The sequence below is a fragment of the Pogoniulus pusillus genome, chromosome 19, assembly GCF_015220805.1.
Source record: "Pogoniulus pusillus isolate bPogPus1 chromosome 19, bPogPus1.pri, whole genome shotgun sequence".
Classification (NCBI taxonomy): Eukaryota; Metazoa; Chordata; class Aves; order Piciformes; family Lybiidae; genus Pogoniulus; species Pogoniulus pusillus.
In genome coordinates, this window is record NC_087282.1 from 15,471,529 (window position 1) to 15,497,106 (window position 25,578).

General features: G+C 48.5%; 2 protein-coding genes across 6 annotated transcripts; one reads left to right on the forward strand and one right to left on the reverse strand.

Annotated features, from left to right (window-relative positions):
• The first annotated feature begins 4,818 nt into the window (after positions 1–4,818).
• On the forward strand, positions 4,819–13,403 carry RAB39B (RAB39B, member RAS oncogene family). 4 transcript variants are annotated; one of them, XR_010305817.1, is made up of 3 exons: positions 4,819–5,143; positions 9,835–12,532; positions 12,650–13,403. XR_010305817.1 is itself a non-coding variant. In XM_064159446.1 (2 exons), exons 1-2 carry the CDS (start codon positions 4,929–4,931, stop codon positions 10,259–10,261), a joined length of 642 nt encoding a protein of 213 aa, XP_064015516.1. In that variant the 5' UTR covers positions 4,819–4,928; the 3' UTR covers positions 10,262–13,403. The 4 variants fall into 4 exon arrangements, 1 of the variants encoding a protein (XP_064015516.1); XR_010305818.1 differs by having other exon boundaries at positions 9,835–12,447; XR_010305819.1 differs by having other exon boundaries at positions 9,835–12,432.
• A 1,291-nt stretch (positions 13,404–14,694) lies between these two features.
• VBP1 (VHL binding protein 1) lies at positions 14,695–25,166 on the reverse strand. 2 transcript variants are annotated; one of them, XM_064159444.1, is made up of 6 exons: positions 25,022–25,166; positions 20,244–20,368; positions 19,155–19,221; positions 18,625–18,723; positions 16,791–16,929; positions 14,695–15,853 (listed from the first exon to the last, which is right to left on the reverse strand). In XM_064159444.1, exons 1-6 carry the CDS (start codon positions 25,112–25,114, stop codon positions 15,783–15,785), a joined length of 594 nt encoding a protein of 197 aa, XP_064015514.1. In that variant the 5' UTR covers positions 25,115–25,166; the 3' UTR covers positions 14,695–15,782. The 2 variants fall into 2 exon arrangements, with proteins under 2 accessions (XP_064015514.1, XP_064015515.1); XM_064159445.1 differs by having other exon boundaries at positions 20,244–20,364; positions 25,022–25,164.
• Between the last annotated feature and the right edge of the window lie 412 nt (positions 25,167–25,578).

Sequence of the window (25,578 nt, forward strand, 5' to 3'; positions counted from 1 at the left end):
AACTGTCCTCAGTAACTGGTCTCTGGCCTGCTTACTTGCAGGGCTCCACCTGGGTGTAGCTGCTCACTGCAGTGTTGAGCAGCTCCACTGGGAGCAGGGTTGGGATATAATACCTGCGAGGGCTGGGTTTTGGGTGTTCTGCTGCACAACGTCTTGCCATTGCTGCCCCTTCCCAGGCTGGACTGCAGACGTAGGCCATCTCAGGCAGCTCTGCAGCAAGGGGTTGTCTCTGATTGATTGGTTTTTGTATCCTTGGAAACTGGAAGGGCATTAAAATTGCATAGTGTGTGTAGTGTTGATGCACTCTTCTCCCTGTAGTGTTTCCATGGGCTGAGAGATGTCTTCAGCCTCCAGCAGCTGGCAGCAAGGTGTAAAGGGCACTGGCTGGTTTTGGAGGAAAAACAAAGTACAACTGAATGGCAAACTACTTGGAGGGAAGGAGCTCTGTGAGTCACTGTGCTGAGGTCCAGGAGGGTGTCTGACTCTCAGCTGTCCCTGACTATGGCCCAGTGCCTTTTCCATTTGTGGTGCAGCCATAGTGAGCCTGGGTCTTGTGGCAAAGAGCTTATGACTGAGAGGAGCTGCATGCCTTGAAACCATCCCAGCCCCAAGACAGGGACTTCAGAGGATGGTGCCAGGCTCTCAATACAGGGTTGCATGGCAGCAGTGCCTGCCACTTGGAGCACACATGGCACTCACCACCCACCAGCCCAAAATGGGTTGGAACTAGGTTCACAAAAGCCCCTCCTAAGTGTCTGCTTAGGGCTTCATTATCTAATATTAGAGATGTTAATCTAATCACGCTGGGACAGACTGCAGGTAGCATGAGGTAGCAAGGGAGTCATTCTCTAGCCCTCGTCCCAGCTCTCCTGACTTAAAATAGATTTGGTAAATAGCAAATGCCCACTCTAGATGCTGATGTGTACATCTTTTTCACCTTGTGCAGGAGCTGTGCTTAGTGTGTGTGTGTTGGAAATTATGAATCTGTTATGAATTACTGATACTAATTTTTATATGATTTTTTTTTAATTAATAATATTCAAAACTTCAGAAAAACTCCCTGAGATTCTTTGGATTTTTGATGGACAGGAAGTAGTTGCACAGAGGGTATTTAGAAACACAGAGTTAATCAGTTTAAACAATCAGAACTTGGAAAAACAGCAACACGAGAACAGGAAACTTCTAACTATGCTTATGGAGTCTCTTAGCATTAACTCTAACATATGTGCTCACGACGCTCTGGTCCCTGAGTAAGTTTCCTGTACAAAGATACTTCCAAAACCCATGATAATGATCCCGGGGCAAAATACCAAATATTCCAGGCAGAGGGAAAGAGAGAACTGAGTTGCTGCTGCTGAGCTAGCTGCAAACAGGTGACCGCCGTGGTTGCCAGTTACCGAGCCGCGAATGAGGTGCAGGGTCAGTGCAGAAAGGCCCTCTTTCTAAATCACCCCCCTTAAACGCATCCACTTGAAAATGAAACTGGCCAACAGGCACTAGCAGCATCGTGCCGGCCAGTGAATTCAAAGCTTCGTGCCTCCTGTGACCACGCAGGCACCTTGAGGGGCAGCACAAGACACCTGACACAGCCCTGAGGCTTTGCTGGGGCCAAACCCTCTGTTGTTCGCTCATTCAACGCTACTCCCGGACCCACAACGGGGGGAGGAGAGCAAGGGTTAAACCAGCCTGGAAGGATTTATGCCCTACCAGGACAGTGTGCACAGGTGATCCTTGGGAAGGGCTTTAACCATGTTTGTCTCTTTACAGTGCAGGGTGCTATAGTGCTGTCCACATGAGAGATCCCCTCAGCCTCTTGAGGTAGCTGGGTTGGACCCTCTTTGTGAGTACCCACAGGAACTGCCAGCAGATGCAAGAGCTTGGCCCCGGCCTGCCTGCGTGGATTCAGCCATACCTTCATAAGTACTGAGGTAATTTTTGGGCAGCTATCCCACAGCACTAGTGGTTGTGAAGGAAAAGGATTCCTCTGGAACCACTCCCAGAGCCACAGGAAGGAGCTCTGAATGGAGCCCCCTTGTCCAGGGCTGTGGACAGCCTGCAGAGGCTGCTCCAAGTGCTGCCATCAGTGCCCCCATGGCTTCTCAGCAGCACCCTCCATCCTGTCCTCAGCCAACAAACCTGCTTTTGCATTAAATCTAGGTTACTCTCCGTCTAGCTCTCTTTCAGAGGCTAGATTTTCCATTTGCTAAAACAGTACTAGAACAAAGGCTCTCCCAGGATCTCATTTTCTCCTGCCTTCTCAGTTGCTAATTAATGCCGTGGCTGCCTAGTCACGCAGCATGTGTTCATCTATATGCATGTGTTCAGAGATGAAACTCAATACCTGCATCACAGGATCCTGCGTGTTTGTTTGCTGGGGAAAACAGGTTCCTGATGCTCCAAGAATTCCTCCAGTTACGATAGCATCTGCTGGGCACCAGCCTGCCCCTTGATGTTCTCCTTGGTGCCTCATAGCCCTGCAAATTGGGGTGCTTTTGCTGCATCCCACCATAGCTCATGTCAGTGCCATGAACCATCCACCAGCACCTTTGCCTTGAGATACCTCCTGGAGATGCCGCTGATGGGCGCCTGGCATGGTGTGTTGCTGAGAGTCTTGTGCCCACTTGAGTGTGTGAGAAGGAAAGAAAAGCAATTAAGAAGAACCACAATTTGTTGTGGGCTTGAAGTAATGGGCCCTGAATACTCAGAGATTGTATGGTAAAGCAAAATAGACCCCCACAAAGCACCACTGCCCATGAGTCACTGGTTAATGTACTAACTGGAATTTATAGGTTTAATATTTTTCTGTTGCTGTGCAGATAACTTCATCAATTTTCTTTCCTGTCCTGAGGTACATTAAAATAGGATCTTTTGGGGTGTTATTTTTTATAATAAATGTATTTCAAAGGACATTGAAAAAAAAAATCCTTGCCATTTATTCCTCAGGACTTGAAATGGTCTCTCTAATGTCCTAGTCCAATTTGTGAGCTGGCTAACTAGCTCATACCTATGTAAGTGTCCTCCTTTTGAGGGTCCGGAATGTACTAGGCACTGTCAATGTGTTTGTTTCAGCAGTGGTCATACAGGAGGAGCTCTAAATGAAACCATCTTTATTTAAAACACTCCAACAATGCTTTCATACATCTTAAAAAAGCAGCAGCAGTCTTTTTTCTTTTGTTTGATTTAATACAGACATTTTAGTCACTGGTTTTGTAATATCTGTGTTCACTTTCCCTTCCAGAGATCAAAACCCTGCTCTGGCAACTGCTGAACAAGCAGACACTCCAGCTTTGTCGTATTTCATCGAGCTATGCAGCTGTGCCTGGGTGCTGTGGTGCTGCTGGTGCTACCTGCTTGGGACAGGTCGTGTTTGGGACAGCTTTGTCTGAAGTGGGACCTACAATCCAAGGTACCTGTGTGTATGCTGCATAGTGTTTGCTGCCACTTAGCTCTTGAACACTGTGCTTTGCCCTGTGGAGCCAAGAACCTGCTCCATTGGAGTAGGGGAAAATGGATTTAAGATCAGTGATATTTAAGTTGCTGGGTTATTTAATGCTGTAACTATCTATTTTGAATATACACATCATATATATATATGCACACATATAAGTGTGAATATATATATATACACACACACATATGTGTAAGATACCTCACTATTGCCATTGTCCCTTTCCAGCCAAGGCTCACATGGTGCAGGTGACCCAGTACCCAGGGTGGTGCAGGGCAGAAGCTCTCCAAGAGCACCGGGAGTACTTGTTCTCGCTTCCTGAGATGACAGTGGGAACGAAACCCGCTGTGTAGTGGTGATGAGCCTGAATTTCTCCACAAATGACGCTTGGGCTTAGAACACAGAATGGTGGTGCATGCCCTGCTCAACTCACCTCACCCTACAGAAGAGCTGAGACAGGCTGGCACAGGCCTGCTGCTCATGGTTTAGAGGTTTCCCTGACCCTTAAGTTCTCCCTTGGCCTTCCCCCGGGGCACAGCCTCCCTTCCATCTCAAGCAGCCCTGGGGATTCCCTCAGCGCCGTTTTCCCCTCAGCACTGGGCTCACCTCAACTCCATGCTCCCCACAGCTCCCGGCTCCCCTCAGCCCTGGGACCCCTTTAGCTCCCGACTCCCCACTGCCTTATTCCCTCAGCCCTGGGGTCCCCACAGACAAGGGGGATCCCTTCAGCTCCCGGTTTCTCTCAGTCCCCGGGATCTCCAACAGCCCCGCTTCCCTCTGAGCCCCGGGGTCCCCTCGACCTCCCCCGCCGCCCCGCACGGTCCCGCCCCGCTCCGCCCCCGCCCGGCTCCCGCAGCGGCCGCGTTTCGGGGGTGGCGGCTCCTCCCGGCAGTGCGGTAGAGCGCGGCCGCCATTGCATCGCAGCGCGCCCCGCGCTCGGCCGCGCCTCTCTTCCGCAGCCCCGCACCTGCAGCCGCACCGGCGGAAGCGGTGGGGGGAGGCGAGGGCGGCGCAGCTTCCGGGCACGGGCGCAGCGAGGAAAGCGGGCTTCGCAGCAGCGGCGGGCACAGACCCTCGGCCGGAGAGCCAGCACTAGTGCCGCAGCTCGGGGCCGCGCCGGCAGGGCTCCAGGCGGCACCCGGGCTGCCCCGCGGTACGCGCAGCACCTCGGCAGCGGGGCCGGGGCTCAGCGGGATGCGCCGGCGGTGACGGGCAGCGAGGTTCTGGGCGAGACGCCTGCGCTGCCCGTCATGGGACCCCCCTGACCGGCGCGGCTGCGGCGCAGAGAGTAGTGCCCGTGTGTCCGGGCCCCCGCCTGCCCCCGGAGCTCCGCGGTCCTGGCCTAGCGCTGCGGCGCCTGCCGGCGCGCCCCCTGCGGGCGAGCGGTGCGGCGGCGGTGGCCGCCCCCGGGGCCGCGGGCCGATTATGGGCGGCGCGGCGGCAGCGGGAGGGCGCTGAGGCGGGCGGCGGCGGCGGCAGCATGGAGGCCATCTGGCTCTACCAGTTCCGCCTGATCGTCATCGGCGACTCCACCGTGGGCAAGTCCTGCCTCATCCGCCGCTTCACCGAGGGGCGATTCGCCCAGATCTCCGACCCCACGGTGGGCGTGGATTTCTTCTCCAGGCTGGTGGAAATCGAACCGGGCAAGAGGATCAAGCTGCAGATCTGGGACACGGCCGGCCAGGAGCGGTTCCGGTGAGAGCGGCGGCGGGGGAGGCGGGCAGGCCGAGCCGAGCCATGCTGCCGGCGGGGCGGGCCTTCCCTCGGCCGGGAAGCGAGGGGCAGGGGCCAGCGCCTTCCTCCTGGGCCGGGCCCCTACTGCCGGGTGAGGCGCTTGGTGTCTGAGACAAAGAAGGGACAGTCTGTCACTTTGACACTCTCCCCCCATCCCCTTCTCCCCTTTTAATGTTTTTCTTTCCCCCTCTTTTCGCAAGGCCGCTCTCAGAGCGCGCCGGGGAAGCATCCTGCGCCGTGCGCCAGGGGTTTGCGCCTGTCACCCCAAATGGCCGCGCCTAGGGTGTGTAGGCTGTATAGGATGTGCAGGGGGTGGGATGTACGGGATGTGCAGGGTGGAGGTGTGACGGAGCATCCCCGGTACCGCTGCGGAGGAGAGCGGAGCCCGAGGGAGTGCTGAGGCTGGGGCTGTTTCCCGGCGCGGAGTCGGGAGCTGTGCATCAGAGGGTGCAGCTCGGCATCTCGGCGCCTGTTCTCCTTGGTGCAAAGAGGCAGTAACCAGGATGTTCCTGAGAGCAGGGAGGCAGAGGCTCGCTAAATCCAATGAGACCTGTGGTTTGATTATCTGCAGCGACGGCAGCAGCTCAGCTGGCCGTAGGATGGCGAAAGGCCGGGGCAAGCCCTTGGTCTGCGCAGGGATGTCGGCCGCGTTCTGGAGAGTGCCGCGCTGAGCGCTGCTTGCGCACACACCCTTTGAGAGGATCAGGCAGGAGTAACGAAGGCTCGATGAGGAAAAAGAAAGGTGGCATGGGGGCCATGCCAGAAGTTTCCCACAGAACTCAGTGGTAAAACCAGCAGTCGTGGTTGGAGCAGGCTGGGCCGCAGTTAACAGGGGGCAGGTGTTGTCGCAAGATGCGTGTGCTGGTGCGCACAGTGCCCGTTGGAAAGGGGAGTGAGTGTACCCTCAGCGCCCTGCCTCAGATCTGCTTCTGTTTTTTAATGGATCTTCAGCCCTCTGCTGCTGCTTCATTCTGCTTCCTCCAGGAGCACTTTCCTTCCCTCTATATCTCTTCATAGCTTCTACTTCTGCCTTGCCTGAATAATGTTTTGGTTTCATTCACTAAATGAAACCTCCACCACACCTCCCACCACCTTCCTTCACATCTGTAGCGCTGGCCTGTGGCCCACGTTGTGCAGTAGTTAGTCTTTAGCCTGTGTCAGGTTTTCTTTCTGCCTTGCAGCAGGGTGAGGAGCTGGTGCTTTATTCTGCTGAGAGAGGAGGTGCTTCAGCTTGCAGTTGCATCAGCTTCCAGCTTTGGATCTCGGGCTGAGGTCTGTAGAGAACACGCCTCGGTGATGTTCTCTGCTTCTGCCTTTTCTGTAGGGAGCAAAAGCAGTTGGATTTCTTCAATTTCCATTCTTTCACACATTAAGAAGCCTGGGGCCCTGGGGGCTGCTTACCCTCAGTGCTGGGGCTTGACCCTGACTGGCACTGGGGTTGTAAGCATGATGAGCAGGTGACCTTCAGCACAAGGGCAGGCTGTGCTGCTGCACTGGGCAGCAGCGGCCAAAGGCAGGCAGAAGTGTGAGAGGCAGGGGCAGTGACTGCTAGAAAAAAACCCACAACTCATCTTCAGTACTGTGTTCAGTTTAAGGACTGGGATCTGCTGCAGAGGGTCCAGCGGAAGGCTACAAGGATGATTAGGGGACTGGAACACTGCCTTGTGAGAAGCTGAGGGACCTGAGGCTTTTTAGTCTGGAGGAGAGAAGACTGAGAGAGGATTTAATAAATGTTTAAATATCTGAGGGCTGGGGGTCAGGAAGGGGGACAGGCTTTGCTCACTTGTTCTCTGTGATAGGACATGGAACAATGGATGTAAGTTGCATCACAGCAGGTCCCACCTCAACACAAGGGGGAACTTCTTTAAGTGTCACAGAACGCTGGAACATGTTGCCCAGAGAAGATGTGGAGTCTCCTTCTCTGGAGACTTTCAAGGCTTGTCTGGATGCATTCCTCTGTGACCTGAGCTAGACTGTATGGTCCTGCTCTGGTGGGAATGGGGGGGGGGGGGTGTGGACTCAATGATCTCTTTGGGTCCCTTGCAACCCCTGACATCCTGTGATCCTGTGAACTTTGAAATGCCCCTGCCAAAGCACGGACTCAAATTCCTAACGTGACAAGCTGGGGGGGGTGGAGCGCAAACACAGGTGCTTTTGAGGTGCACTCTGAAGTAGGGCAGAAGCAGGCAAAAAGTCTGTTTGGTGTTTATCAGTAGCCCTGTCTCAAATTGTGCCCCCTAAGGACAGCAGCTCTTGGGCTCCTCCAGCAAGCTAATTTTCTTGGCAAAAGGCGAGATGTAGCTGTTACTGGCATCAGCTGAAGCTTCTTGGACTTGTGGGCACAGGGAAGTGGGACGATGGTGCAAGTGCTCTCCAGAGCCCTTAAACTCTTTCATCATTGCGCAGGGCATTTCTTAAGAAGGAAATTGGTAAGAACACATGCTACTATTTCAGACTTCCCTGATGGGATCATTTCCAGTCTACTCTGCACAGTTTAACAGTTGCCCCACAAGGAATAAGTCACTGCTTGTTGGCATTCTCTGCTCTGCAGCTGTGCTACATTTCTGCTCTTCCTGACCCCTGTTGTGAGCTCTTTCACTCTCTGTAAGTTAGAAGCAATCAAGGCATAAATTGCAGCCAAGAATGTGCTGTTACGTTTTGCCAGATCAGGCCCCAGAACCTGCTGCCTGTGGCAGCACTGAGACTGCTCTGGAGCTGTAGAAGAGCAGGGTCAAATTATTCCTGCATCCAGCAAGTTTTGCCCTGCTCAGATACTGTTTTTTTTTCTTTGAAACACGATGTTGTGTAACAGTAACAAAAGCAAAAGCCTGTGCAGCCCTCACTCTTCAGAGCTGTGACCTTCCAGCCAGCAGCTCTCCCTCGGCCAAGAGAGACCCCAAGTCTCTACCTTGGCTATGGAGCAGAGGCACTACCTCTGTGTTAAAACTTGGCCAAAATAGGTGCAAATGCTCCTGATGCTCTGCATGAGCCTGTTTGAGCACACCAGGAGAGAAGGCTGGAGTCTGGGATGGGAGCTGAGGAAGTGATGTGTAGAGTGAGTGCAATAGTTTGCTTCCTGCAGGTCAGACAGGAAGACAGTCTGTGGAAAAGGCTTTAAGAAAAGGCACTGAGACCTTCACCTGGTTTTACCTGAGCGCAGTGTTCAGCTTAGATCCTGTCACGTCTTTCAGAAGTACCTGAGGCATTGTTGATGTTGGCAGAGGAGCCAAAGTTGATAGCATGGAACACAAGGGAGAAGCAGCAATGCCTCTGACAGTGCGGGGGTGGATTCAAAGTGCCGGTATCTGTGTGCAGCTGGCTAGATAGCAAAAGGCAGATCCAATTCCCTTGGTGTCTGATGTGCAGAGCTACTGTTGTCCCTCAGCCAGATAATTGGGAAAGGAGAAATTATCCAAGTCCAGCCAGCTATCCTTTCCCCCCATTTTTGGCTTTCTTCAGTTTTAGCTGTGGATTTTTACCCATCACTGCATGTCTGTTGATAAAGCAGTCCTTGAAAATTCCAGTGCATCCTTTCTTGGAGCAGTTTAAGCAGACAATCATGCCTCAGGACCAAATAAGCCCTAACAGCAGTCTTGGAGGACTTGTCCCAAGGTAAAGATGCAGCAGTGCTTACATTTCTCGTGGCCACGGAAGTTCAGGCCCAAGTGTGAATTCCTCCAGGGACTGCAGTTGATTGTTGCTTCTGGATTTAGAAGGAATCCATGCCTTTGCAGTTTTACAGCTTCTTGGGTTTTTCACATGTAGTAGTCATGGAACTGTAGCTCTGCTCAGCCTCATGGTCTGAGCTTTGTGCCATCACTCTGTTAGCTGGTTCCCTGTGCTGCTTCTGGCTGTGCTGAAGCTTGAACTCTCGGAAGTATTGTGGGAGATGTGGTCAGTGTCTCAGTTCGTGGTTCAGGGGTCTTTCTGATTACTATATACTTAGTATTTGGCAGAAACAAGGCCAACAGTAATGCAGATTTCCCTAGGAAGCTCTTGGATCACTTTGCTGTTACTCGGGGCATTAGGCTGCTTGCATTAGCTGTAGCAGCATTTTGATCAGTGGTGTAAGTCAGAGAAGTTGTAGGGGTTGCTTAGGTGTCCAACTTTGTATGGAAGGGAGCTCCAGCCCCATGGTCTAACTTACAGCTCTGTAGCCCACTTTTATGTGTCTGTTGAAGAGCAAGTGCTTGGCTTCAAATGAGTGTTTCTAAACTGATGAGTTAGACAAGGTGTTCAGAGAACTTAACAGTGGGGGACAGGACTCCTTAGACTAAGAGCAAAAGCATCCATGATAGAGAAGAGACCAAAATGGTGGCAGGGTTTTGAACAGAGATGCAGTAAATTGGTGGGGCAGTTGCCAAGGATGAACTCCGTAAGCCAAGGTTAGCTGTCTTTTTGAATGACAAGCACAAGCTAAAAGTGATGAAACATTGCCTGAATGGCCTGCTCTGCTCTGTGCCTGATTCTGCAAGGTAGACGTGGGGGTGGGAATGCTGCTTTCTTAAACAAGGGTGTGTGCTCAGAAGGGCTACCTTTAGCTTAAGGGAAAAAGTCAGAAGACACAAAGAAATACCCACCCACCCCCGAAGCTGATACTGCCCTTCTTCCCAAACAGCTGTGACTTAGATTTTTGTTGTGGCTCTTTCCAGGTCCATCACCAGAGCCTACTACAGGAACTCAGTTGGTGGACTCCTCCTCTTTGACATTACAAACCGCAGGTCTTTCCAGAACGTCCATGAGTGGCTAGAGGAGACTAAGGTGCACGTCCAGCCGTACCAGATCGTCTTTGTTTTGGTGGGCCACAAGTGTGACCTTGACACGCAGCGGCAAGTCACCAGGCACGAGGCGGAGAAACTGGCGGCTGCATATGGTATGAAGTACATTGAGACCTCGGCTCGGGATGCCATTAACGTGGAGAAGGCCTTCACGGATCTGACTCGAGATATATACGAGCTGGTTAAAAGGGGGGATATTTCAATCCAGGAGGGATGGGAAGGGGTAAAGAGTGGGTTTGTCCCAAACGTAGTGCACTCATCAGAAGAAGTGGTGAAATCAGATAGGAGATGTTTGTGCTGAGCTTTTCTAGTGAGGCAAGTGGTGATGAACTCTACTAACCAAATGTACTTTACTAAGTGAACTCAGTGTGACAGAAGGCAGAGCAACGCTCCCGTTGTGAACAGCCTCCTGCGTTGTTTTGGACACCAGAACAGACCCCGGGGAAAGAAATGTCTGTTCCAAATAACCTTTCAGAACTGGGGGCTACAAACCTACAGGAGAGTGAGCGAGGGTGCATGTAGATGTTGTAAGGAGGCAGGAAGCAGAAATGAGGGGCTGCAGGAGAGAGGAGAGAGTTCACAGAGAGTCGAATGGGCTGGCACATGCTAGGGTACTGTACATGTTCTCTTTTAAGTGAATCCATAACTCTATGCTGGGTATTGAAGCCACAGCATGGATACTTCAGTGGTTTGACAATGGGCATAGAGAAAGAAAGAGGACAGCTTTGCTTGTGTCAGCTGTTTATTTCCAGGAAAGGGAAAAGGCAGCACAGATAGAGTCTTCTTATGAGGCCAGCTCCACAGGAAAAGTTACTGACATGGTATGCACACTTCTGAACTGTCTTTCTTATGTTCTTGAACCTAGTTTGATAGCAAAGAATATTCTGTGGGACTTTAAGAGGAGAACTACTAATAGTTATTTGATTGGTAATTAAAATGTAAATTGTTCCCCCCTCAATAGTGCTTTTCTTGCTGTGCTGAACCGGGATTCTAAGTGGAACTCCTGCTCCAGTAGTAATTATTCAATGCATTGTTACGCATTTACTGCCTAGGTGAGTACCTGGAAAGTACCCTGAGTTCGGGGCTTGCCAATAGAATTAAGTGATCAAGAGCATAGAGAGAACCATGTCCTCATATACTATCTGTTCAGGCTGGGGTGGTGCAGCCAGATGGGACACACCAACACTTCTGTCCTGGTAACCGCACTGTGCTGATCTTTTGGATGTCCTACCAGCCAGGTCACAGGGAGGAATGGAATGGATCTGGGTGGGGAAAAACCAACCAAAAAAGCTTGAAAAGCGTAACTCAGGTGCATTGGACATTCTAAAAGGTGAAACTTGCTTTTTAAAAAAGTTAAAATAGCATGGAAAAGCAACAGCTTCCATCAGTACTTTCTGCTGTTCAAGTGCCATTTTCTTCCTTGGCATTTCTGAAAGAAGAGCACTAGCACGGGGAAGGAGGAGTGCACAACAGAAGTGGCTGAGCAGGGGAAAGGAAAGCCACAAAAGGAAGCTCACAAGTAACACTTGTTTTCCTCCACGTTTTGTTTTGACACTAGAGGATCCATCTCAGGTTGGTCATTGTGGGATGGTAGCCATGTTAGAAAAGCTGTATGAAGGTGGATGTTTTCTGGGAATGCCAGTCGCCGCTTCGAAGCTTTGCTTCCACTAAGTTTTACTTTAAGCTTTCAAAGTGCAACTCCTGGGGCAAACTAGGGAAGTTCAGCCTATTAAAACTATAGTGGGTTATTTTTTTCACTGAAATTTGCAAGCTTTATCCTTCAAACTGCTAATGGGCAGGAGGGAGGGATTAGGGAATAAAACACAGGAAGCCCTTAAGTGTTTGATTTTGGGCTGCCAAGCAGAGAAGAATAAAATACTTGTGGCAGCTTGTTAAGCTATCCCACCTTCAGAAGTGTGGATCTTCTCACTTCCTGTCGACTTCAGACTGTTTCTCCCTTTAAATGTGTTCTCATGGTTTGCAGCATATGGGCAGGGCTGTATGAAGAACTCCTCCCCCCCGCTGTGTTTCTTTACTATTAAAGCTGTGACAAAACAAAACCCACATCAAACCCAACCCAACAGCCACAACCCTGAAAACAAAAAAAATACAGTTTTGTTTTCAGTGTTCTAGGAACAATTTCAGTTCCTGGCCCCTGCAGAGGAGCAGCAGTGGTGCACCTGCTGGGAAGGCACTGGTTGCAAACTGAGAAAGGGACAAGTGGCAATCGTCTTTCTTTGTCACTGCTAACCTCTTAGCACTCTTGAATAGTCTTCAACCTTATCGACCCCCCCTTGTGGTAAAGCCCAGTGAATTCCTGGCATGCAGTTTATCTTCAGGGTAAGATTAAAAACAATCCCTTTACAAAATCTCTTTCTAGGTGATCAAAGCTGGAGAAGATTGATGCAGAGAGCACCACAGGAGCCTGACTGCCATGGGCTCTCACAGGCTGATGCCAGTGGAAAGCACAAGGTTTGCTTGAACCAGGTCTGTTAGTTGTATTTTGACAAAGGCAAGGACAAACCGATCCAAAAGTGTCAGTGTCTTCAGTCTCTGACTGGCGGTTCACAAGGTGTGTTGTGGGCTGTGTAGCTGAGGGTAGCAGAGCTGGAGTGCTGCATTAACAGCAATTAGAAGTTGGATCAAATGATGTTTTAGCAATAGTAAAATTCTTTAATTCTCTGTGCAGGAACCTGGCCAGCAGAGGAAAGATCACTTTTCACAGGACAACCAATATTTTATTTAATGGGTTTTGGACATTCCCCTTTACTGCTCCCAGAGAGAAATTCCAGAAAGCCTAACTCTGTAAAGTGCATTCAGGCCTTCAGAGTCAGCCTTCAATTTAAAACCACGAGTGTCATAATTCTGAAGAGGAACAGGACAGAAGAAAATGGTCACAGTCTTAACTACTTAGAGGTAATAAATGGTTATATTAAATGATAGAGAAATCATTATCTACATCTTTTTCTAATTCCTTGCATTTTCTAGACAGCTTATTGAAATATAGGAAATGTAGATTCATCTGTACAAAATTTGGAATGTTTTTTCTAAGATGAAGAACTTACAGGATATGCTGAGAATTCTTTTCTAACAACTGGTTTTAATGCTTTGGCTTGTAGTGCAAAAGGGACTTAGAGAAAGCAGAAGGTGATACCTTTTCACAGGAGAAAGGGCAGGAGCTCTTTTACTCTAGGACAAAAAGGGGCAAAAGCTAACTTTCCGTGGTCTCTACCACATCTTAAAAACAATCTGCATGTTAGACTGAAGCTGCTCAGAACCTCCAGAATAAAAGCATACTGTAGAGTTTCCGCGCTTTCTGTTACGCACTGTAAGGAAATGTGAAAATAATGCTGTATTTAGCTGTCTGTATGTGACTGAAAATATGCTTGTATTTAGCAAAATGGTTACTATGTGGTAATGTGAAATTCAAACTTGTAAAGAAACTTTGCTGGCTTTCTTCTTTTCTTTGCCCTACTTTCTCCGTAAGCTGCTGCCTGCCTGCAGTGCTCCTGTGCCACAGCTGTAACACCTTGCACAGACTGGCCCAGCAATAAACACGTGCTCTCTGCAGCAGTATCCACTGAAGGCCAAGGCCTGCTGCTCAGCACGTCAGATGCAGCTCGATACCTTGCAGAGAAAAAACTCTGTGCTATAGAAACATTGACTATCCTGAAAAAAAACCCCAAATACCAAAACCCCACAGACAAAATCCCTGCTCCCTGCAGGAGCAGCCAAAACCAACCTCAGCCCTTCTGTCAAGTCCTTCTCAGGAGCAGGCAGGACTAGTGGCACAGTAGCTGAAGAAGCTTCTGCAAACTGACCTTCTGTGCTTGCTTAAACAGCAAAGGACAGAGCAGTGCTGGACAAGGCTCAGTCTTGAGTTCTTATTCATGAGCTTTGGTTTTTGCCTTGTTTTGTACTTTGTATCAAACTCAAAAAAAAACACTCAAAACGTGTTACAGTGGCCACAGCCATTTCCCAGCCCCTGCAAGCCAGCTACCTTTTGGACTCGCTGAGCTATTCCAGCTCCCATGTTGTCACCCTGTCCCCAGCATTAGGTCACTGGCAGTTGCACACAGGACTTGTTTTGCTGGTGCAGCAATGCTTAACTCGCCATTTCATTGTGTGCAACAAAGAAAGGCAGCTGCTGCCCTAGGACCAAGCAAAGGGATGGAGGGAGCCCAGTGGGAATCTCATTAATCCAAACTGAAGAGACTAGTGCAGGAGAAATCAGGAGGTGTTTGCAGCTGCCTTTCCTGTCCTTGCTGATGCTCTGAAAAAGAACAGGAGAGAAGCAGCCCATGGTCTGGTTTAGCCTCACATGCAGCAGCAGGCACATACTTGATTGTCAAGTATTACATCAGATCTCAAAGTTTCTCTGTACAGCCAAAGATGGAACAAACAGGAAAAGAATGGATGAGCCAAGCCTGGGTACTTAGCAGTAACTGGGGGTAAGGATTTGCCTACCCCAGCAGCTGTCACTCCTGCAAGACCCCCCCCAGCCATGCTGTCCTCTCAGTTACTGGTACTCAGAGACTAAAGCATGCTGACTCACAGTCCCTGTTTCATTCCACCCAGCATGCAACAGCTACACTTCCCCTCTGCTGCTTCAGCTGACTTCCCCCTGCCACTCCCCTGTTAAGAAAGGGAAACATAGTAAAAATACCATGCACCAGACTTTAAACATTCTCCCACAAAGAAAGATGCACAAAAACAGGTGTTTGCCACAACTGCTTAGTTCTATTATTTTACTATCATGAAATAAAAGTACAAAAAATTTACAGGTATATTGTTTCTGACATGAAGGTTGAACAGTTAACATTTGCATTTATGTTGCAGCAAAACCTGTATTCTGTCACAGAATGTGAGTATTAGCCACTGACATCACCACTGAGCATTTCATTTTAGAAAGGAACTGCAGAGGTAAAAGGCAATAATCTTGCAAGTCTTCCTAAGACCCAAAAAAGGATTTCCACTGCTAACAGCAGTAAGCCATCCTCACTAAGACAGGTTTCACCACCTGGGAGGCTCAGCGTTAAGCCATCGGAACTGGACATCTTGTCTAAGGGGTGGTAAATAGGGGGCTGCTCTTGACAGGCTGTCAGTGCTGGATGTCCTTGTTCAACCCATTTGCAAAACTAAGCAAGGTGTGCACATGTATGAAAAAGAATGAGGGGAGATCACCTGCAGTTGACATAATTTGTGCTGTTTACTTCTCTGAAGACAAGTCACAAACTGTGGCATGTAAAGTGCTGAGAGTTCAGTGACAGGCAGTTAACTAACCAGGAACTATTAAAAACAGGTCTATCCAAAGTGGATATCTAGGAATGCTTGCAGGCTGATGCTGCCAATTAACTGACTGAAACAAACCCCAAGACTTCACTGGGTGTTTTGTTTCCTAGAACATTACAGCTGTGTGTCTTCCCAGTCCAAGCTGACGTTAACTCCATCAGCTGTACACAGAAATGAAAAACAAACCCCTGCATCACCTCGACCCACTACAATGTCAGACTCCGTTTCATACATGCCCCTCCACTTTTCAGACAAGCTTTCAGGTAGAAATTTATTCATGACAGACTGGCCTGATCAAAACATGTCCTCTGCTGGACTGTGTGGTGCCTTTTCAAAGAATTCATTTCATGAAGCATGCATGAAACCAAATTTGGAAGTTACAAATAAATAAAATGGTGCTCACCATTCGTTTTTATATATTTTACCATTTACTGAAATGCTTAAAGTAACTCAGTCCCTTAAGAGTGAACTTTGGGGGCATTTAAATAAAAAATATTTGGAAATTGAAACCACATTTAAAGTTGGCAAAACTACGCTTTGTTTTTGGAAGGGTCTTGCTTGTTTCTTCTCTTTACATCCCAGTTATAAACTCTAGCCATATCTGAGGGTGTGGAGTTACGGAAACAGCTCATGCATTCAGGAAAGAAAAAGACAGACACACACCAAGGGTAACGCAAGTTATACAGCTGGCCACACCTCACTTACCTTGAACACTCAATATAGAAACCATTCAATGAAACAGCTGACTTGGTGCCTTAACACAGGAATTCTGGTAGCTGCTAGTAAGGGCAGCACTTACAGTATTCAAATCTTCCCAAAAGATCCAACAGAGAAACACAATTTTAGTTTTACTTACAGCTACTCTTCTACTTTCAGTCAACCTGCACTTACTAGTTGTTATTTATTTGCCTATTCCAGGCACTGACAGCTTCCTGCAGCACTGAGATAGCATCAGCTTGAAAACACAAACTGTTGTGTCTTCATTTACTACATCTAATGCTTCAGTTGATGGCTACCATCATCATTAAAATAGCTTTGAAGTATTTAAAAAAACAACCTGCACCCTGGAGGTAGTTGGTGATAGGATGAAGAAAAACAGCTACATAAAGCCTAAGCAAGCCTCAAGTTTGTGGCAGCAGGGGTTCTGCTCCTTGGAGAACATTGCAGCTGAATCAGGTACCATTAGCAATAACCCAAAGAACATTCATTAACTCAAGAAGGAAAGGCAGAGTTGCTTTGGCATGGCCACCTGGCTATCAACCCACAGCACTGATCCACACTTGCAGCTCACTCAGTCTGGCTTTGCAGCCATGCAGGAGGTTTCAAGGGGACACAATCACAGAGACAAGCTCTGCTCCATCTAACACACCAAGCCTCAGCTCTGGAAGCAAGTGTCCTATTTCAATGCTAGAAACAGGCTAGTTCCTGGAGTGACACAGAATTTTAAGCCTAAGATAAAAACAAGTCAGGAAATTGTTCATTACCTGAATGTTGGCTTTCAGCTACACCTCTTCCCTTGTAAACTGAAAAAAGGATACTGACTTCTGTAGTGGTGAACTGATCTCTAAGAAAATCCAGGTCTTCCTCTAGAAGATCAAGGTTTCTTGTGGCTGTTGACAAATTCTTCTCTAACAGTGCTTGAGCTTCATCAATATCATATTCAAGCATCACATTGGCCTAAAGAAAGAAAGATTGAGAAAAGCTTTTACTCTGGCATTGTAAGGAATAAGACAGAGCAGGCTTATTTCAGGCTGCTGTTTGTCACTTATCCCATTAACAATAAGGCACTCCTGACAAGCCAAGACAAGAAGATTCAGGACAAGCAATGTTAGAACCCACTTGAGGCCTCCACCACTTCAGTAACTGGGGAATAAACCCCTCTAGTGATTTAAAAGAAGTTCTCTTCCTATAGCTAAGCAACAAGAGCTTTCTTTCCCTGTGGACTGTGTTCAGCTTTCAGGTATCAGCATCGGCTCCCTATTTGAAGAGAAAGAGTTTTCTTGTTTCTTAGCAGCACCTTTTAAGTGCTACACAACTCTAGATCAAGTTCTGTTGCGTTCAAGACTGACCTCAGAGGCACTGCTTGCTAATATGAAGTGTTACAGGTATTTAAAGACACAACATATATAAAGTCCTACCCTGTGCTGTGGTGGTTTCCCATGTACAAACCTTTATTTCAGTAAGAAGCTGCCACGTGAAGAGATAAAAGAGCAGTACCAAGTGAAGATGCACCACTGAAGCTTTGTCCCACACAAGAGCTGTGCACTGAGCAGAGCCACATACTACTACTAGACATGATCCCAGGGAACACCACACTGCAAGAGTGAGATAGGCCAATGTCCTTGTCAATTAACTGGAAGACATCAATTCCCCAGCATCAGTAACGTGCACCGCTCTGTGTGCAGACTGAGCAACAAGGAGGACAAAGGCAGAAGGCCAAGAACACCTACATGTAACAACCTGCTTGTGGCATTTCGCTGTAGCTTCTTTGTGTGAACCACCAATAGGATGAACTTTCTGTAATAATCTGTTACCAAATAAACCTGGGATGCTCCATGGAAGTTAACCTTTGTGAATTCTGCACTGTTTCCTAAAAGCAGCAGGCATCAGGCAAATCTTCTCTTTTTATGACAGAAAAGAAGTGGGAAGGGTTGGGAGTAACAGTCCAGATGCTGCTTCTGTCAACATTTCTCGCCTAACCGAGTGGTTTTGTTTGGCAGCCAGCACAGGGATTTGGGACCATCCAGGATTTAGAAGTCTCAGAGGAAACATTAAGAGGTTATCTCCACATATAAGGAAGCCTCTGAATAGAAGATATCCTGGCCTGATATGGCTTAAGTACTTAGGAACCTGTTGTTTGAGCTCTTATCCTCCCAGTCTTTAGCACAAATCCCTCTCTAGATGTTGGCACGTACCTGTAAGTATCAGAAATCTCACTGTTCCCTAAACCTGCAGGAAAAGGGAGAGCAAGAAGCTAAACACAAATAATGTAAAGAAGATGGGAAGCTACTTGTCAACCCTCAGTTATTTTGCTGAGCACATTCCCATCCTGGGCAACGCTGGCTGGTAGGTTGAACCATGAAGTGACAGAACTGATAAGGAAAACATTCAGGAAAATGCTTTTTTTGTGAAAAAGCAATCCAGCAAAATCACAATGTCCAGGCACCAAATAAGATCAAATGTGAGACCTTCACTAAAGAGTTGAAAGGGTCTCATTTGTCCTGCAGACAGGACACAGCTCCACTCTGCATACATGAACAAAGTGACGCCCATGGCCACTAGAGGTACATGTGAGACAGCAACAGACACTGTCTTTTATAGGCCTTTCATAAGTTATTGAAAGAGTTTCAGAGAAAGTTCCATTTTACTTACCCCCAACCACAAACAAACTTTATCTGTAGGAGGAACTGAAGCTTTGCAGTAGAGATTATCTGCCAATAAAAATCTGGTTTCCATGGGATTTGTGGAATCCTTAAGACAAATGATAAAACTTAAAATTGCTATTTTAAGTGGAAACTTATGTCAAAGACATAAAACTCACAGTAAAGAGCACACTTTCCTGCTTTCTATCACTGATAGAGCGTTCACTATGGTACAACTCTACATGACTTGAATTCACCATCATACTCAAGCTCCAAGAATAAAGCATTTAGAAAAAATACTTAATACAGAAATCTCTCTAAGGAACAGAGATAAAGCTTAGCTGCAGTCTATACATTAGAGCTGAAGTCTGCATTACAAACATCTAGCTTTCCAAAAGTACTACGTACCTTTAAAAACAATTCTGTTACTTATAAAGGCATATTAAGTGTGCTCTCCAAAACATTTCTTGCAATCTCTTCTGTTAGGGTGGAAAGGCAGTTAGCTTTTCTCATACTCATTAGATAGTCAAAATAAGTTACCTTTTTCTTCTGCATGTGTTTTAAAATTTCTAATGTCTGTTTAATTTCAGGAATCTGACTTTTTAGCCTGTGAATTAACAACAGTCATCATTTATTATTTTACAGAGACACAAAGTTTCCTAAACAAGAGATCAGTTTAATTACACAACACAACCTCCATTTTACAACTCGAAACTCTTAACAGCTTTTCAGGCTTCCAAGTGAGATAGTGCATGTAAAGGCACCTCAGCTACAGCTTCAGCTGCCTCTTATCACAGTAAGGCTCATGGTTTTCTGAAGCAGAGCAACAGAGCTTCCAAATTGGAACAAACATGCTTTAGCAGTAACAGAAACCTGTTTGCTAAAATGGGGTTCTCGAGCATATTTCTCATCTCCCCAGAGAGGGAAGCTTCAACAGAAATATAGAGGAAAACTGCTGTAGGTAAAATAAGCGTTTCTTCTGAGGCCTGCAAATTGTTCTAACAGTTCAAAGCTGCCAGAGTTGGCACTGGTAAAAGCTCTCTCCAGAGTTCAGCCCCTGCAGCAGCCCAGCAGAGACACTGGGATTCCCACTGCCCTTCCAGCCACCCTCCTCTGCCACCAGCAAGCTCAGATGTCAGTGGCTGCCAGAGCAGGCCTCTGGCAGGCAGCAATGAGGGGTATATGCCCATGAAAGAAATTTAAATATAAATACAATATCATTTGAAGCTTTGATTTCGGATTTAAAATGTGCTTCTTGCCTAGCTTCAGCCCCAGGCTGATGCTACTGAGAAGAGACGAGATTACTAAACCAACAGTGACATGGTTGGTACAGTAGTTGTTTGACAGCAGTGTATTTTTATGTACACCAGGCTGAGAAGATTAAGAGACTACAGCAGTACTTTTTGCCTTAAAGGCTAAGGACCAAGTCTGTAATGCTGTCAATTCTTCTGTGTGTAATTATTAGGAAGAGGAAAGACAAAAGCTGGACCTTCCTCCACGTACTGCAAATACTAGCTCTCCTAATACCATTTTTTTAACTCCCAGGGATAGTAACAAGAAGCTAGACTTGATTTTTCACAAAATTGTAACTGCTAACCATTTCCCAATGCTGCAAAGATTATGACTTACCTCCTTTTCTTCTGAGCAAGATTAAGTTCCAAAAATTTATACTTCTGATACTGCTCATCCAACTTCTTAAGAACTACATCTGCTGTCTCATTTCCAGGCTGTTTCATAAAAGAATCTACATCTTCCTTTAAGGGGAGAAAGAAACCTTCAATATTAGAAGATTTTTACAGAAATCCTAGGCACAGTCATGCTATCATCTTACTGCAGCTAAGCCCAGAAGCAGAGTTTATATGTAGACAAACTTGGTTTTTTGCCTGGAGTCAAGAACAAAATAAATTTGCCTCCTTTCTTAGTCACCTTTGCACTTCTATATCCTTTTTTTTTTTTCTCCTTTCTTTCTTTTTTTTGGTAGGGAACTGTAGAATAGGTGAAAGGATTATTTCATAACCATAGTTGCCAGTACCTTGTTAGCGGTGTTTCAGTCCTGGCCAGTGTGAAATGACACCTACTGGGGATGGATATCCTCAGGTCACAGCTAAACTTTGCTTTTCTGTCTGTAATGCAGGGATAATGCTTCTCTGTGGCTAATCAGATTATGAACTCCTCGGGATACAACTGATAAAGGAAAAGAATCACAGCCATGTCAAGCATGTAGTGGCAGAGAAAAAAACAGAGGGGGAAAACTGTGGTAACTGCTGGGGCAGGCTTTGTGGTAGTGAACAGCTTGTCTTCAAAACACTGCTTCTACAGTCAGCAGGAAGCACTCAAAACCTCCAGAGAACAATTCCAGACAGTCCTACCATCAACTGGAAAAGCACCCAGCAAAGACAGGCCTGAACAGCAAAGATGCTGACCTCTATGAGTGCCTCTGTCAGATTTTCAGGAAGCAGTGCATCTGCTGCTTGAAACATTCTCATCCTCCTGAAAGGCACATCAGGCCAGAAAGCAACCATGCATTTCTGACCTTGACCAGTTGTAAGTTCAAGATGACCTGTGTAAATTCAAGATGACCACAATTCTGTCCTTATTTGTCTCTTTAGCGCTGTAAAATCTGGCAGAAGCCTACCATAGGTCTCTTCAACTTCACATCAAAAAATAAACTCCTGTAATAAAATTACTAAACTACTATCAGACATACCTGTTTCCCTTCACTGGGGCTCCTGAAATCTCTTGGCTAAAGCAGCTTACTCTGAACTTACTGAACTTGGTAAGAAGTCATCCACCTTCTTCACTACTAAGGAAATCTGCAGTAGAAATAGGAACTCCACAAGAGACTTCAGCAGGCAGTATGATTCAGGTGGTACAACAGAACTCAAGAGACCTCATTTCAGACTAACTGCCCAAGGAATGCCCTACGGAACCTCACTGACACGGGATGAGGCTTGTAGAGAAAATTTAACCCAAAGAAACAAGGGTTAGATTCAGGCAAGTGTCGTAAAAGTAAGGTCTGAGGATGTTCTGAAATGAAACTCCCTCTTGTGGAAGCTATTCTGCTCAGGCACTTCACCCAAGACAAAGACAAAGCAGGTGGGCAACAATTCACCTCGAACGCTGCCTGGCACCCCATCAGCTAATGTCTTCTTCTAGAGATGGACAAGACCGAACCCAAGTCCTGCTGAAATGAAGATGCTGAGAATCAAGGGACCCTGTATGTTGGTAATCTCTTCCCACTACATAATGGCCCAGTCTGAGGTGGGCTTAGATTCACCCCCCAGGTTTTCCAACTGCAACTTCCAAGCCCCGCTGGCTGGGATTCTGACCCATCTTATCCAACTACAAGACTGAGACATGGTCACTTCTTTGAGCTTGAACAGAACAGCTCTGTAGCAGAGTGTCAGTGCTGTTAGGATTCCCTGCTTCATGGTTGGTCGTGCAGCATCTTGACTGCAAGTTCTGCAAGCACCAAAACTTATCTGTGTCTTTTTAGGAAGAAAATTCACTGCCGAAATACCTTTGCTGCACACTTCAAAGGTAACACAGCCTTTGTGAACCTCAAGCCAAGCCACACAAACACTCTGTAGAAGCCCCAAAATACAGCAGGATACAACACTCCCACCTGGCCCTATGTTTATCTTTTCAGTGATGATCCAAATAAAGAGCTGCTGACACTCACTCTGCTTCTGTGGAGAGGTACCATCACCTACAGCCACATGCAGAGAACATGGCAACAGAGAGACAGTGTTTGATTTATATCCTCTGTCCTCTCACTAAGAAAGGCATTTTATTTGGATGCATCTGGACAACCTCTCAAAAGAAAAGAGATTAAAGTTCTATTTGAAGTGTCTTTTTTTTTAAACTGCAGTAATACTCTGAGTGAGTGCTTCATGTCACTTGAAATCTGAAGAGGCACAAGAATGCAGAGCTTGTGAAAAGGTATCTGCTATAACCTGCTTGAAGAGCCTGTGTTGAGCCAAGAAAACATCCCTGACTGAGGCCAAGATTCACGGTAAGACCACCCATGTAGCATGTGGTGGGGGAATTCTGATAAAGACTTACCTATCACTTGCTTATCATTACAGTACACAATGTTTTTGAAATGGAAACCTCTTTTCTGAAGAAAAAACCTTCAATAAAAACCACCCTGAAGACACAAAGTATTTCAACTTTGTGAAGCAGAACAGCATTAAAACTTCCTACTGCCTGCTTATTTCCAATAGGAGAAAGTATGTCTTAACACCTGTGTTCAAGTACTTCAAGACCATCATCACAGATCTCTTCTGCAAAGACATCTGTATTTGATTAGAGCACCTTAGGAAACTTCAGTAGGCTTTAGACCCACACATAAGGTTATGAAGAACTGAACAACAGCCCAGAACTAAACCACAACTCCAAGAACTCCCAGGTCGCTTGGTACAGTACATGAGATACTTCCGACAAAGCATGAAAAGGGAACTATGTGGAACCAAACAAACTGCATTGACAGCTACCAGCAAAAAGACAACAGATGTGACAGACCCCTTCGAAGCATTTGCTGAGGCTGGTTATCTCCTGTTCCCTGCCAGGACAGCCACCTCCACTGCAGAGTTAGTACAGACCAGAAGTTCTCCTGTCTCATGGTGACTGAGCTCTCACAGGACAGCTGAACCCATGGCCCTTTTCTTTCGCTTTTGCCTACATCAGTCTCCCATAAGGAGGTGGAAGAAGCTAGCCACTGGCAGCAGTAGTTTTACATCCCAAGTAGATTGGCCAGACCCCCCAAAACTGAAGAACCTTGATGAAAAAGTAGAATGGGGATGCATTCATAGAATCAACCAGGTTGGAAGAGACCTCCAAGCTCATCCAGACCAACCTATCACTCAGCCCTGTCCAATCAACTAGACCATGGCACTGCCTCATCCAGTCTTTCTCTGAACACCTCCAGGGACACTGAAAGCAAGTGTCCCACACCTGTTTGTTCAGGACCTGTGATCAAGCAAGGCACATAGATAACACAAGCACTACACTTACAAATACCAACATGCAAATCAAGTCCATTTACTTCTGTAAGAGCTGCCACACCTCATCAGTCCAAACAGCTCTGCCAAAAGTACCAAGCCATGAAAGTCTCAAGTCCAAGAAAAATCTCTGTAGTAATGCAGCATGATAAACAAGGCCTTCACAGCAGACAGCTGACATTTCAAGATGACACCAAGGCAACCAGGGAGAGCCAGTCTGACCAATACACATCGATCAAACACATTAAAGTAGCAATCAAGATAGCATACCAAGAGCTAGTTTACAGCATGAAATGAACAACAGTTAATTCTGACATTAGATCACTGTCAATTAATTCTCCTCTTCAGTCAACAGAATTACTAAATGTTTGGTAAGTCACTTTTTTAAAGTTACATGACCTGTTTTCCAAAAGCTTGCACAAATGCTGGATTTCAAGAAGGCAGAAACCCCGGCTAGACACCACGGTCACTTGTGAATGGTTGTGATCACCAGACAAGAACCAGGTTAAGACAGGAAGAGGCAGGGAAAGGCGCTAGGTATGTGACACAGCGCCATGGGAGATGAAAGGGAAGCGACAAGGCTGTGCCTTGTGCAGGAGGAACCGCTGTGAGTAACTCAGCGCGGGAGGCTGCGTTCATTACACGCTCTCCAGCGGCATGTGAGTGGGCTGGGAGAGAGCAGCACGATGCTGACAACGGAGATCGGAGTTTACTCTAAAGCGTGTCAGTAACACCGAGAGAAAAGCCAAATTTCGCGGCTCACCCCGTGGAAACCCGTAGGGCTAACACGAGCCCTGCCCACCCCGGGGCACCAGACCCAAGCTACTCTGCAGGGCAGTGCAGCGCTCCTACACGGAGCTCAGACCGAGGCCGCAGGCCGGGCCCCGGGGACGAACCCGCGGCGCTGGGCGCAGGCAGCGCAAGGAAGCGGCAGGAGGGGAGGGGTGGGCGCCGCAGCTCCCCCGCTCTGCGGCGGGGCCGGGCTGGCAGCCCCCGTGCAGCCAGGAGCCCGGCGGGCCGCGCCGGGAGGGGCAGCCGGGCCGGGAGGGGCAGCCGGGCCGGGAGGGGCAGCCGGGCCGGGAGGGGCAGCCGGGCCGGGAGGGGCAGCCGCGCCGGGAGGGGCAGCCGCGCCGGGAGGGGCAGCCGCGCCGGGAGGGGCAGCCGGGCCGGGAGGGGCAGCCGCGCCGGGAGGGGCAGCCGCGCCGGGAGGGGCAGCCGCGCCGGGAGGGGCAGCCGCGCCGCCTCGCCCGCGCTTCCTCAGGCGCCGCCCGCCAGCAGGCCCCGGCCCCACCGCAGGTGTCGCCTCACGGGGGTCGGGCCCGCCCGCCGGAGCGCAGTCCCTTCCTCCCTCCTCAGCTCTCCGCGGGGCGCAGAGCAGCGCGGCCGGCGGGGCCGCTGACTCACCACGAAGACTGCCTCGGGGATGCCGAGGGGCCCGCGCTTCCCGCCCGCCGCCGCCTCGCCGCACCCCGGCTCGCTGCCGCTGGCCGCCGCCATCTTGGGGAACCGACCGTGCGCGCCGCCTCGCCGGGACGCCAGGCGCTGCGTCATCACGTAGCGCCCCCGGCTGGGCGGCTGCGGGTGACGCGGGACGCAGGGGTGACGCGGGCCCGGGCCGCGCACAAGCCGGGCGGGGATGCCGCTCGCAGCACGCCCGCGGGGCAGAGAGGCGCCCCGGGCAGCGCCACAGCTTCCGCAGGAGGAGGCGGGCCGGTGCTGGCCCCTTACTGGAACCTGAGCTGCTGCGACATCACGTCCTGAGCGCCCTCCTCGGCCTCCAGCCGGGGCCACCAGCCCAGGGAGGCAGGAGGAAAGAGGAAGGAGGTACTGCCGGCTGAAGAAAAACGGCTGTCGAGAGCGGCACCGGGTCTGCTTTCCCCTCGGTTTAGCACAGCTCATTTACAGCGTGAGAAACACCTACGTATAAAAGGAACACAACAGAAACGGGAATGTCTATTCAT